General features: G+C 43.1%; 1 protein-coding gene across 1 annotated transcript; it reads left to right on the top strand.

Moving 5' to 3' along the window:
• The first annotated feature begins 1,194 nt into the window (after positions 1 to 1,194).
• On the top strand, positions 1,195 to 13,671 carry LOC142559508 (neprilysin-21-like). The gene is made up of 7 exons (XM_075671097.1): positions 1,195 to 1,236; positions 1,627 to 1,694; positions 2,439 to 2,569; positions 3,479 to 3,544; positions 8,829 to 8,924; positions 11,965 to 12,041; positions 13,475 to 13,671. The coding sequence occupies exons 2-7, from the start codon at positions 1,658 to 1,660 to the stop codon at positions 13,578 to 13,580; spliced, it is 513 nt and encodes a 170-aa protein (XP_075527212.1). The 5' UTR covers positions 1,195 to 1,236; positions 1,627 to 1,657; the 3' UTR covers positions 13,581 to 13,671.
• Positions 13,672 to 14,531: the final 860 nt, after the last annotated feature.

The following is a 14,531-nucleotide window of genomic DNA, read 5'->3' as shown; positions in this document are numbered from 1 at the left end:
TTAGAAAAGCCTTTGTTTAGGACAAACCACAATTTTCAAAGCAATTGAGTGCGTGGCACCGATTTTACAAACAAAAACGTTCGCGTGTTGTGTATCATATACCACGCAATTACGGATATATTTTATGAACATACAGAAATATGGCAGAAAATGGCAGAAAATCTGGAAATATCTCACAGCCATCAAAGTATCTTGAAAATCTACTTGAAGAAATGAAGCGAATTTCTCTCTCTTCAAAATAGTACAAGTATTTTTTTAAAGGTTATGTATCCTTTATTCACTCAAAGTTCGAGTATCAAGGCCGGATCGTAGCATCTCTTCCTTTCATGTATAATTTTGCTTTGCGCAGCCTTTTGGAGCTTCATGCAAGCAGAGAGAGTACCTTCGTTCCCTGCCGATGTCGTCATTAGATCATGGAGCACGGCAGGCCCCACGCTATTTTATCGTAAACACTGCTATGATTTTCATTTCTTGACAAAAACATCACAATAATAGCGCTAAGAAACAGCGTAGCCTACAAGAACATTATATTTTGCTACCAAATTTGTTCCTTCGCAAGGGAACAGTTATCTGCTCTGCTCCGTAAAACTATTCATAACTGCATGCATACTGTGCCTTTTTTATACGATACAGCAATTAATGTGGTCTTTCAGAACGATCCAAATATATCTCTAGTGAAAAACATTACATTGGGTAGATAAACAGCAAATAAACACCCTGGTGTTTATTGTGCACTGATTTTAGGTGCTAGAACTCCTCAAATGATGTGTTCGTTTACGAGACAGATAGAAAGAAAGACGAATTTTTTTGCGTTATATGTGATCAGCAGCCGCCATACATATTTAAAAATATTTTACAAATTATTGACAAAGTTTCAGCGGTTATGTATTTCATTGCCAAACATGACATCAGTTCAGGATAAATGTATAATATTTTCTTTGCTTCTGATTATATTAGCTTTGAAGCTGCCGTGCTATGTGTACATATGTGTATTATACGCCATGTGGTAAAGGGTTAATATGAACACGCAGCTTACTTATACAAGAAAATTATCATTCTTCCTGACACCAACTGCTGTATAATCTTTGAAATGTTATCCAGCACTCAAGGAACGAATGCATAAGAAATCGTTTAGTGCTTGAAGATTCATGTCTGATCTACAAGCACTGTCTCCAACTTTTCAGCAATATCCGCCGGTCTATTACAAAACGTATTGTTCCAGCCGGGTTTGCCGTCGTAAGTTGACCGTTTTGTTGTTTCTCAGGCGAAAACTTCTTCTGCACTGCTTCCCTATAAAAAACGAATATTCCATATCGTATGATCTCATATGAACTATGGGGGACCTTCATATAATATACAAACATCCCACGTATGATATATGGGAACATACGGTTTTTTAATGGGATTCTCTTGTGTTATATAATCATATTAGGCATGTTTCATACGGTGTATGGTAACGTACGAGTTTTTATACGGGATCCTCATATGTTTACATTAATATTATTGAATACAGGACAAGTTTTTTTTATATATATGGCAGGTAATTGGTATTCAAGTTAACAGATACACCAAGTAGAGGTGCAGCTATCTATTAAAGAGGTAAAGGCCACAAATTTTCGTCAACAGGTACGTCAACCTAGGCGCTATAGGATCGGTAATGGGTCACGAGATCACACATGGTTACGATGACAGAGGTAAGAAACACACGTTACGAACATAGAAAAGAAACATAGTTGTGTTCACTTTTGAGAGCAGTATATACTGAAAAACCACCTTTGCTTTGTTCTGTCGCCTAAACGATAGACTCGGGCTCGAAAGTGTCGCGGCATTTGGGAAACGTTACCTTGAAGGAAAAAAAGTATGGAAAAGGTCATTCGAAGATCGCAGAACTTGAAATAGAAAATTTTCTCGTATTTCGCTGATAGTAAGCGTCGTAAGGCGCGTACACTTGTCATGTGTTGCTTTCATTTACTACAGCCGATTTCTTTTTGGAATCAAAGAATTTGACGGCAATGGCAAGATATCCTGAGCGCAGACAAAACATTGCAAGACGAGGTTTGACAGAGGTCCGTTATCTATAACATGGCAACCGTGTTCACTCATACATTGAAGTTGACCTTTATCGCTTTCTTTAATCCCGCTTTTCACCAAAATTACGAGTAAGCTGCTGATTGAGTGCCTGTCTACTCTGATGTAAGTTTTTGTCTCTGTTGTGCCTTCAAAGAATAGGTCCTTTTGCCTAGGTTCCTGCCTTGTGTTTGGTGTTTCGCTTTCTGGTTCTTTGGTCTGTTCGAGACCCAGCGATTCATTCGGGAAACGCATCTCTAGGTGCTCGCCATAACACCTTGGTTCGGCGGTAGTTTGGTCCGCGTCATCACGTCCCCTATCCTTTGCTCTATAACCAATGGCGCAACGTTTTCATAGTACTGCGTTTACAGGATCCGAATACGACGCTCTCGGGCATGTGGTCGACTGGTGGACAGAGCACACACGGAAAGAGTTTTTCCAGAAGCTAGAATGCTTCAGAATGCAGTACGGGAGCATCGTTGACCCAGTCACCAATCTGAAGGTAAGTCACTCCAGAGGCCGACATGCGTTAGTAGTTTGAAGGACGCTGTAAGCGCTCCAGACGCACGATTGCAAATCTATAGCGTCATAAAAAATCAAGTCATGTACTACTTCCATGAGCAGTACAAAAAGCAGAGCAGACAATATGGATGGATGATTGTTAAAGTCAAGCGACAGCCTCTCTCTAGATCTGCAGAAGTAGGCTGCTAGGAGGCTTATTTGTGAGCTCTGTTGGTTAATATTTTGAATCATGTAGGTTCTGTGATGTAAGGAGTTGTCAAACTGCACACGACAGGTAGCCTTCAGCCTTACCTTGCCAGAGAGATGCTCATGTATATTTCTTCTTTTCTGCACCAATGGTCATGCTGTGGCCAGCGTCTCTTTAGGCGTTGCCCGTCATACAAAGTGCATTTGCTTAGATACCGCGTTGTCGCAGGATACAAAAGGATTCAGTGCTCCGACAAATGGCGTCGTGTTCGACAGAGGAACGCTGTGAGTGGTGCACGCATTCAGGATGAAAAAATTGGGCGGAAACCATAGATGGTGATTGTCGATGTAAGCGAGCAACCGAACGCTTCTATACATCACTATTCGGTCTGTTAAAGGAATGAGGCGTTTGAACGCGCATGTTTGTTGCAGTGACGGTGTTTAGGTAGCCTTTGTTGTTTCATTGCGTAATTCCGCAGAGGACATAGTGATTAATCAACCCAGTTGTAGAGGTACAGTATAGATGGCTGTAGATATGCCGACACAATAAAACAGATAGGCCTCCATATGAGTGAAGGGCACATGAAGGACAATGCTCAAACATTTAATTATCCCGTGCTTTGCGTGCAAGAACGCTTTGCGTCAGCACAGATTCACACGTTGCGTGAGATCTGCGTGATGTTCTTTCCTTTTGCATTCACAGTTAAATGCCGACACCACCATGGGAGAAAACATCGCCGACAACGCAGGTGTCCGCGTCGCCTACGCCGTGAGTATCAAGTCACATCAAAGGTTGCCGCTATAGTTCTTGACATTGCTACATCATTAAATTAAATTTTGTGCTTTTGAGGAGAGACGAAGCAAATACTACGAAGTACCCGCGCCATCTATTCTTTAGCTGGCACAGTATAAATTGCTACTCAAAATAATTTGATTGCTTTCTTAGTTGCTTACTCATCGCATGTAAACACGAAACAATACATAGTAAACTAGTGGCTTGAGTAGGGAGAGAGCATAAGCTTCTAGTTTATGGTCAGACATGTCATCGATCAGTGCTGATTTAGCTTCATCTACCAGAAGGTAGTCACTCTAAAATGTCAGGTCAAGGATGTTAGAACTGCTTCCGTGGACACGTGTAGGTTCTTTCATAATTTGGCAGAGGTTAAATGCGAGCATCCTGTCTATAAGCATATCGGAGCATGCGCCTCTGCTTCCCATAGTGGGCAAATTTATATCCGGTAGGTTGAAGTCGCCAACGAAGATTAGCTTGGCTCCAAAAACGTGTCTGTGCATTTGATGACTGCATGACCTCGATTTCGTAAGAAGGGCTTCGATAGACGCAGCCGACACCAATTCGGTGAGGGCTGAAAAGTATAGTCTGCAGAAAATGACTTCCCCGCCTTCTATGTTTTAGAGAATGGTAAAGCGAATTTTCTTGTTCATAAGAATCGCTAAGCCGCCACCTCGAGATATTCAGTCTCTACTTATGATAGCATAATTTGCTGTCGTTATATCGAAATCTTTAGCATCAGTTTCTTTCTTTTTTTTTAGTTTCAGTTTCAGTTTATTATTCGTTCATGACAATTGGTTACAAGAAATGATATACAGACAAGGGTCCCATAATCACGGACTGCACTGGGACCCTTGAATCGTTAGCCACGTTTCATTCACTGCTACGAAATCAGGTGAGATGCTGAGAAGCAGGGATTCAAGCGAATTTTGTTATTATGCTGCGTGCGTTTAGGTTAGCAAAGCTTATTTCTCGGTCAGATGCGTTTTCAATTAGGGCTACCTGTTGCTGTGAGCGTCCCATAGGTAAGTGTTGCTATTTATGCGAAATTTATCGAATGCAAGGGAGACTCCCTTTGATTTTTTTTTCGCGAGGACCCATGGCTTTTTTCTGATATTACGCACACGGAGTGAAAAAATCCTCTCCAATCGAACAGTTCGTCCACGTTAGTTTGCAGCACTCTTTGAAGGCCTTGCTTTTATCACAGAAATAAAATAATTTTATTATAATGGGCCTCGTTTTCCCAGCTGCTGGCTTTCCAAGTCTGTGGAGTTACTCTATTGGTTGAAGTTTTAGAGTGTATTTTACTATACTGTCATTAATAATTTCTTCAAGTGAGTGGTCATTTCGCTAAATTCTTCTGCGACGCCGTAAATAATTAGGTTAGATCGTCTTGTCCTATTTTCTAGGTGGTATATCTTTAGCTATAGTTAACATGCTAGAATCTGTAAATGTGCGGCCTGGTGAACATAGGACGAAATCTTGCCGTCAAAAGACATTCATTTTTTTTTCTAGTTTGGCTTGGATAGAATTTGAACAGTTTTGTTTACTATTTTTAAGGCCATCAGCAACTTGCTCTAACTGCTTGGTTAGCTGTGCCGCGTGCGGACCGGGGTTTGTATCGAACATCTCCAGCCAAAAGCAACATTTGTTTCAAATACAGCGACAAGTCACACAGAGCCTGGCATAGCAACCTACGGCACGACAGCACAACCAAGCAAAAGATCGTTCGAGCTGAAGCATTTATCGAAACGTCTGCTCATCTGCGCGAGGTAAAGGAAAGGGTTACTGCACATACCTGCCGTGTAACCGTGCCCTATGACGAGCCCAGGCCGGCTTCCGGGCATTGTAGTGCTCCAAGGCAATCGCAACACCGCCGATGCACCGTCAGGTGCGGTGTCGGTGCACAGCGACGTCGGAGCACCGTGCTCGAGCCGCAACTCGCATCCCGCGAAGATAGGCTGCGCAGTCGGGTCGTGGTGGATGGTACAGTTGAGCAGACGGGTTGTGCCGTTGTCCGATGTCTAACGACTGTCGACTGTCGGCAACTGTTACGGTGTATCCACACGACGGACGGCTCCGCGAAAATCAGTTCCGCGGACGAATAATGCGCCGCTCGTCTGGCTGCACAGGGCATCCAGACGACGGACGGGGTGAGCAGACGACCACGCCGGAAAAATAAACATGGCGGCACTGCCCGAAGCGGCTGCCGTCCGCCTCGAACCTATCAACTCGTCGTCGTTCACTGTGTGGCGCGCAAGTTTCAAACTGATGCTTGTATTTGCTTTACATTTGTGCCCAGAAGCTTCGACAGCAAAGTATTCGTGATGTTTGGGCACCGTTTCCGAAAGCCATGCTCAGATTCCCGGCGTGTGGGCTTAGAGTGGCTGTATTGGTTGAACATGGCCTCGAAGATCTTGCAGCCGCCCGAACAGATCTCAGTGGCCGTAAGTTTCAAATGTTTGCTTGTTTCTACTTTCTCTAAATAGCACCATCGGTGTAATGAAAACTGGGTCATATTTCTTTTTCGCTCTGAATGAACATGTAGATCGAAAGGAAATGACGGTTGGCCGCAATGGCTGTTGTTTTGTCCGAATTGGATGACGACGAGTACTTGTTTAATCGAAAGAGGCATTGATGACAAAGACTATATCGCCAAGAAGAATCTGGGTATGCAAAACCACTTGTACCGAGAGATGTTGGCCAGTGACGTTGAGGAATACCGGAGGCTGCTTCGAGTGACAAGCGAGCAGCTTCTTCAGTTGCTGTCGCGTGTCATCGTATAGGAAGGCAGGACACCGGGATGCGGCGAGCAGTACCAGTGAAACAACGCCGTTTCAGGCAAGGGCCTCACGTCTGTGCATTGTTGGCAGACTTATTTTTATTTTATTTATTTATTTATAGAATACTGTCAATCCCCCATGGGGATTTTTACAGGGGTGAGCAACAAGTCACATCAATTAACACTACTAAAACGTTCAATAAATGAGTACACAATGATTGGAGACTATTCAAGAATAGCAGTAGTACATTCATACATAATGATACACACAACGAAACCAATGTACATCAACCAGCAGAAGAGAAAAAAAAAATGCAGGGTAGAAGGCATCATTCAAATACAGAATGCACAGAACAAAAAGTGTAGGCAAGTGCTTTCCTATTACAAACTGAATCGGGATGGATTGCATGACGAAAGCAATTTGGTTACTTATATTAACAACATATTAGGCTCATGCAGCATGCTCAATTAAATCCATAAACTTTGCTAGTGTTGGCTGCTGTTTTGTGACTACATCCAGTGCATTCCATTCACGAATTGAGCGTGGGAAGAAAGAATAACGAAACGTATTATTAATAAACGGATATTCTACAAGTTCCCATGCGTGCCGTCTTCTGGTCGGTCTGGTATCACGAAATTTAAAGTAAGAGTCGGGGTTTATACGGAATGATCTATGCAGTAGTTGGTATACAAATTTGAGCCGAAAAAGCTTTGCTCGACTTTCAAGGGTAGCTAGACCAGCACGCTGTAACAGAGTAGTAGGTGAATCAAGGCGTCCGTATCTGTTAAAGATAAAACGCACCGCTTTCCGCTGCACCCTTTCCAAAATGGCGATATCGTTCGCAGTGTGAGGGAACCAGACAATGCTGGCGTATTCCAAGACTGGGCGGACAAAAGTGACGTATGCAAGAAGCTTTGTGTAGAATATGACAAGGCCCGTTTAATGAAGAACAGTTTATTTAATGCTTTATTTGACACTTGACGCACGTGCTCTGTCCAGCTGAGATTAGACGATATTATGACACCTAGATATTTATACTGGTTTACACTTCGAAGTGGCACATCGTTAAAGTGATATGGAAAATCAAGCTTAGACGCTTTATTTGTAATGGACATGACTACGGTTTTATCTATGTTTATTGTCATTTGCCAGTCTATGCACCATTGAGCTATTTTATTCAAGGCAATGTTTAATTTCACCTGGTCATCGCGGTGTCGTACTTCATTATAGAGCATGCAGTCATCAGCAAAGAGCCTGAGTTTCACGTCAGCATAGTTAGTTATGTCATTTATGAATATTAAAAACAAAACTGGAGCTAATACAGATCCCTGGGGAACGCCTGATAACACTGGAGCAAGGTCGGAGGAGTGAGAGCCGTACTGTGCAAATTGGTAGCGGCCAGTTAAGTAATTTGTAATCCATTGGTAAATTGGGCCATCACCTAATATGTAATTAAGTTTAAGGAGTAGCTTAGTGTGCGAGACGCGGTCAAACGCCTTCGAGAAGTCGAGAAAAATGACGTCAGTTTGAATGCGCTCGTTAATGCCGAGGGCCAGGTCATGCAGTGTTTCGACAAGCTGTGTCACAGTGGATAATCCAGATCTAAAGCCATGCTGATTCGTTATAGAGCATCCTAGGCTAAATCCACAGCATTCGACCGCCAGAATCCGGATGCGAAAAATAACTCGTCATTTTCCTTCCGTGGGGGTCGCGGACGACGCGCGGACCGCATGAATCCGTGGCGTGTAGTCGAGCGATGCGCCGTCTGCCGCGGGAAAAACGAACTTAGTCCGTCGTGTGGATCCACCATTATCGGCGACTGTCCTGTGTGCATTCTTTCTGTGTCCTGTCCTCAAGAACGCGCCGTCGTAAACGTGTTCCATCAAATCAAGCCGCCGTTCCGTGCTGTTGGCATCAGCACGAGTGCGCCGATAAGCTGCACGAGGTAAAGAAAAAAAGGTTACACCGCATGACTGCCGTGGCACCGCGCCGTATCTTATGCCCCGTACCACAATTCAATGTGAGTATATGTGCTTATATGGGAGCACACGGGTTTCCATGCAGGAGAATATAGGGTCATATAGGATTACAGATGCAGGTCGTATGAGGCATACGAGATTTTTCAATTTGGAAATGGTTAATCGTCATCGTCGTCACACGTGACATTACACGGGACTAGTAATCATATCCTATTCATATTTCTTGCTTATATTAACGGATGTGTTACTGACGCATTCTGTACGTTCTCCTATTCATGAACGTATGTATCAGCACGCCCGAGAACGTGCTTTGCTAACCAACAAGCACGTCTGTTCACTCATGCGTTCGTCCAGTGCTTCTGCTTATTGGAAATAATTGGTCGTCCTGTAGACTCAAATAGTTACATGGGCTTCATTTGATAAATTGTCGTGAGTCAGAGCACCATTCAACCTTAGTTGAAAAATCAGCTTATTTTTTATTCTTTTTTTTTTCGACGGCAGGCTCATCAAGACGCATCTTTGGACTTCCAAGAGGTCACCCTTCCCGGCCTGGAAAACTTCACTAGCGATCAGCTTTTCTTCGTATCTTACGCTCTGGTAAGAGCGCACTTGGCGACGATGCGACCTATCTTACGTGAGGGAAGAGAGAGCGCTGAGTGCAATTATAAATCAACATTATCATAGTTTGAACTTTCGTAACAAGGTAGTTCGGGTTGAGAAACCTTCATACGCAAGCGTATACAACCTGTAATACACGTGACACGCCTGCGAAGGTAAAGTCATTAAGTGTCTAGGACCTCAAGTTCCTCAATGCCATTACACTTGAAGTTGATGTTACAAGTACGCTTTTATTTACATAAAACGTCACGGTGACAACAGCTCTAGTGAATGCAGTATGCTTGACAATCGTAATACCAAGGGAAGTATTTAGCTTGTAAAAGTTTCAGAAATAACACCGAGACACTAACAGACATATTTTATGTTCAAATTATTGCGGTTTGCTTCGGGAGTGGGTTCGTCATGTGCAGCCTTAAGGGCTAATGTTGGGAGCGAAAGCACGCATTTGACGGCCCAATATTAGCTGTGAGAACACACTATATGCCTCAAATAGCAATAAAGTTTAATATCATGGGTATATCCCCGTGTCAGCGCTTGAATGGCAATAAACTTTAATTAGGCAATTTATGTCAGTTTTCGTGCCCTCGTGGCACAAATATAAGCTTACTCGACGTTGAGGTGGATTGAATCACCATCGCTTCTCTGGTCAGTCAATCGATCAATCAATAAAGCTTTATTAATATAACAAATATTTCAACAAACACGTTAAAAGGTACATACAGAACAGAGAAGAGCCGCTTTCAGTAATGAGCCTTACTCTTCACCGGCGGCTCCCGAAGGTCCCTACACCTGCCGTACCACGTGCAATGAAAGTCATCGACGGCAGCAGTTTAACTGTGGTCGGAATGTGCGCAGCTCACGTGAGCATTCCTGGTCACTACACACCACCGCTTTATTGGCGTTGTCCGTTGGTGAACGTGTGTGTGTATGAAGGTTCGTATCCGTCACTGGTGTCGACTTGCGCCACTTTCGAAGTCACTTCGGCGTGACCTCAGATTTCGATATTTTTACAAAACTGACAGATGACAATGCATAGGAAACAAAGGATTGCGTCTGTTACGTAGACACTTGCTATTTCTCTGTGTAATGAGCGGGTAACCATTCTGTCTTTGGACACCGCGCCAGCCGGTTTAATCCTGCTATACGCGACGTTATCACTTAAGCTATATTGTGTTTGGTACCTCAAAATACTGAAGCATAACTGCGAGTCGGCCTAGTTGGAACAGATTCATTATTTAAAAACTTTTTGTGCGCAAACAAACAGGGACAACGAAGAGGAGCAACACAAGGACGAGCGCTCGTCCTTGTGTTGCTCCTCCTCTTTGTCCCTGTTTGTTTGCGCACAAAAAGTTTTTAAATAATCAAAATTCTGGTTTAAGCGCGAGAAATTTCACGCATAGCCTATGGTAACATTTTTATAGGCTGTAGCGAGTTTGCACTTGTGGATAGTTCAGCAAACCAATTACATAGTTAATCACTATACAGATTAAAATTTTAAGCACAGACCATTTCCTTGTAGACTTCTTGTCCAAATATACATTCCATTGCCAGAAATACAGGCAAACAAGTGTGTTTTCTTTTTTGACTAGGAATTGTGTTTGGACATGACAGAATTAAAAGAGAAAGGGCAAGGTGTTTATTGTAATTTGACCTAAATTAATCATGCCAGTTGCGTAGCGTGAAATCTTCTCGGGGGGGGGGGGGGGGTGTCGCAGGCCGCATACTAAGACAGGAATTGTAGGGGGTGGGGGGAGAGCATATTCTCGGTGTGCTACCTTGGCTGCCCTACTGAATCATGCGTCTCATGTCTGCTGTTGTGACTCGTTCTTCCACTACTTTCGACGTCACTGGACACGCGTACTTGTAGCTTCGCGTTATTACTATTTTCGTACCCGTTCGTGAGAGTATCTAATTACACTAGATTGCTTTGAAATGACGAATGTTTGAAACACAACACGGTGGCGGCGTTCTGAAAGGCGATTGCACCGAGTTACTGAGCAGCGACGTTGCAGTTAGCATCCACGCTGGTGACTAAAGAATATACCATAATCAAGCAACACGCTTGAAATCAGGTTGCGATGATCAGCACAATTTATTTGACGCGTCACTTGAGACTCTTATGAAGTACGTGTTTTAGGACAAAGCTTTACGTCAGGAACTCCTACACTGCACGCAAAATAATTTACAGCCTTACGGATCCTAACGGTGCAAAATGGTATTTAACTCGCACCCTTACAAGGTGTAAAGGTGTGAGTCATAGACAGAAGGCATCCTTAAGGGTGCAAATCAGTTACAGTGTGTTGGAATACATAAGAACTGAGAAATTGTTTTACTTGACATCCATTTTTCGAATTTAGATTATCTTTATTGCGTTTGAGTGTACGAAGTCGATTCTTTTTTTATTTAAGTGAAAAATTATTTTTACCGGAATTGTTTAAAGTTGTGAAACTTAAGAAAACTAAAGCATCAAGTTTAAAATTCAACTAAAGAATAAAAATAAAATTTCTGCACTTTTGAGATATGCAAAGCGTACAAGAATGATTTGTTACACACCCTTCTGAAATATACACTCACTTTTTCGAGTACGACTTTTGCAAAAAGAAACGTGACCACTTTAACCATGTTATGTAAGCTTTAACCCCATACAAGATAATTGTCGCTTTAAATGCTCTACCATATGCAGCTTACAAAATGGCGATAGGTACCTTGGGTGCCGACGTACGAAAGTTTCAACCTTGTACTTGAGTTTAATTTGAACTCATCAAGCTTTCGCAAAAAATACATTAGGCCTCAATTAAAAAATTTTGGTTCCTAGAGTCAGTAGAAATGAGTTTTCTTCCCTGCGTGATACAAGTTTCCTTCAAATCGGTTTAGTGGTTGTTTAATGAAAGCCCATCTCGGACTTTCCCGAGTATTTGAATATTGAATTCGGAGTTCGCCCGGAGTTGAAGCTTTTGGCAAAAGCGCTGGTGCAACGTTAGTAGTGCGAGAGTACAGCACGTTGACGGAAACTCCGCAGGTGTGGTGCGAGAACGCTCTGCCATCGTGGAACGCGCAGAAGATCAAGACGCAAGTACATCCTCCTAACAAATACAGGTAAGCATCTAGTCGTACCAAACGCGTTTATAATTATATCCCTTTTCCGCTTCGGTCTTACCGATATGCTTGCGCAGTGATTAGCACCTATCTTACTCATTGCACGTTGGTATTCTGACCATTCATTTTACACAGCGCCAAAAAAAAAAATAATAAACACGGACAAGGAAGGCAGGCTCGCTTCGGCAGCACCCTAATAAAAACTTTTTTTTATATGGCGGAATGCTTGAAGTCTCTCACGGAAGCTTCGTGTCATCCATTGCGTTACATATGCCAGTGACTTCAAAGCTTTTCACAGTAATGTCTGGAGATACCTCCCATCCCACGCGGTGTCCTGTGACAATTTTGTTTCTTTTGAACTTTTGGCCTGCCAAGTTGGGGGTGCGGCCCTCACACGAGTATGAGCCTTACTAAAGTGTATAGAGTACTTATGCGAGCACATCAACCACCCATGCGCAAGTATATAAGCTACATGTTTTCTAAAAATCTTTATTACCTTCCCGTCGACATTACAAAGCAGCTTTCGTTGTCAGGCCGTGATGAGAGGTACGGTGAGAACACTGTTCAAAATCCCAAATTGCTTTTTGTAGCTTCAATACACCGATTGGCCATTGAGTGACACGCTGTGACACGTGACCAGTGACCCATCTGAATGCAGGGCTAATGGACTTAAACGATACCTGCAGGTTGGATGTGACGCACCAAAAGCACCGCCATCGAAATAAGCGCAGTGAATGCGCTAAGTGTCCCTTGTATCTCCAGTGGGGGTGGCGCATTCAATGTACAGCAAACATCCAAAGCTTGAATTGTGAAAAGAGGGTTGTCGTAATCACATATCAACTTCTACTCTATCAACCTTAATGGCCCCGCTTGATGGAAACTTTCCTGCTTTTCTATGCTCTGTCTGATGACACTGTGCAACTAATGCACCGATGGTAGCTAGTGAGCTCGTATACTTTTATACGAATGAGGTATCCAACATAAGCACGTGAAAGCTAAAGTCGAACATGGTGCTTGCCCAATACATTTAGTAAAAACCTATAAGAGGACGTCATACGCCGGCAGGATATATTTGTCGCAGCAGAGAGAACAAAGCGTTCGTTTGTTAAAATCGGGACGTCTGAAAAATATTTCGAAGCATAAAGCTAGTTGGGAATCTAAATATGCAGTACGATCAAATCTACGTTACAAGCTAAATGTGAATATGACGTGCACGGCTCCCCATTAAGGCATATAGAAATGCGTCGGTAACGAGAGAGCACAAACCTCTATCGCATGTGAAATTTACGGCATACTCTCTTCTGTCCCAACAATGCTGAACGTCCGACACTTCGATTTGATTACGCTATAATGGTTTTCGCGCTTTCGTTACGTCTGTCTTATTTATATGTGGAGAAAGAAATTCTTGAATAAGTATTCTGATCCGGTTTCAGAGTGAACGTGCCGCTCAAGAACTTGGAACAGTTTACTGCTGCCTTCATGTGCAAGAAGGGGAGCAAAATGCGCTTACCCGACGCCGACAGATGTGTTCTGTGGTAAATGACTACGGTTTTCTGGTTTGTGAACGGGTGCTGGCTTTAATTATCGGCAAATATATGTAATAAAACAGCGGATGGAGCTTCTTTCTGAAGACTCAATAGCTCGTCGTCGTCATTCCACGCTCGCTGTACATCCCAACTTGTAACATTAAAATTTGATGAAGGCAGTTTGTTGAGTTGACTCTTAAATTTTACCCGCGTAAAGCGCCCACGAGAGAAAATCCACGCAGTGGAGATACACGTGCACTCGGGCTGCGTTCCGAGAGAAAGAGAAGTGTAATGATAACTGAAGAGGTTAGCCCGTATAGTTACAGGTTTGACATTCTACCTGGTGTGACGTGTAATGAGAGAGAGACTGAGGTGAGAAAAATTGAAAAGTCAAAACGTACACCTAGAAACACACACTCTAACCCCACTATTAGTAGTGTTGTGTACTGTATTCTGTTATCGCGTAAGTTTTCGTTTGTCCGGTATTCTGGTAAACGCAAGCGGACTGGGCGTTTTGCTGGATGAGCGGACGCGCAAGCGTGGACGGTCTGCACGGTGCAGCCACCTGGTGGCGCACAGCTCAACCAGACCATTACAGATAATATTGCAGTATGCAAGTGTATTTTACTTCGCTTCTGGCATAAATTTTCGGCAGCAGCACGATTACGATTACGGCGGGCCGTAAATTTATAAGTAAACAAATTAATTAATTAATTTGCAGGCGGGTTGCTCTAGAGGTGCGTTTCGCTTATAGCGACATAAGAGAACGTAGATTTCGCATGCATGCGTACGTTTCGACTTTCTTTTTTCGCGGGCGTAGTCTCCTTCGTGTGAGAAAAGAATGCTCTAATTAGCACAAGGGCGCAACCGCAACTTATTTATCCATCTTTTACAAGCGTGCAGTGCTGTGTTTGTTGCTAGTGCTTTATCTGACTAGCCCCTACCGCCAGAGCGAGAGAGCTTT

The sequence above is a fragment of the Dermacentor variabilis genome, chromosome 10 (assembly GCF_050947875.1).
Source record: "Dermacentor variabilis isolate Ectoservices chromosome 10, ASM5094787v1, whole genome shotgun sequence".
NCBI lineage: Eukaryota > Metazoa > Arthropoda > Arachnida > Ixodida > Ixodidae > Dermacentor > Dermacentor variabilis.
The sequence above is the reverse complement of the archived record's forward strand: the minus strand, read 5'-3'. Positions and strand labels throughout refer to the sequence as shown.

Excerpts from the sequence above, each read along its gene's own strand:
- LOC142559508 (XM_075671097.1), top strand. The coding sequence starts at position 1,658 with ATGGGTCACGAGATCACACATGGTTACGATGACAGAG. Across the intron at positions 1,695-2,438 it reads ACATGGTTACGATGACAGAG|GATCCGAATACGACGCTCTC; the intron begins GTAAGAAACACA and ends CTGCGTTTACAG. Across the intron at positions 2,570-3,478 it reads ACCCAGTCACCAATCTGAAG|TTAAATGCCGACACCACCAT; the intron begins GTAAGTCACTCC and ends TTGCATTCACAG.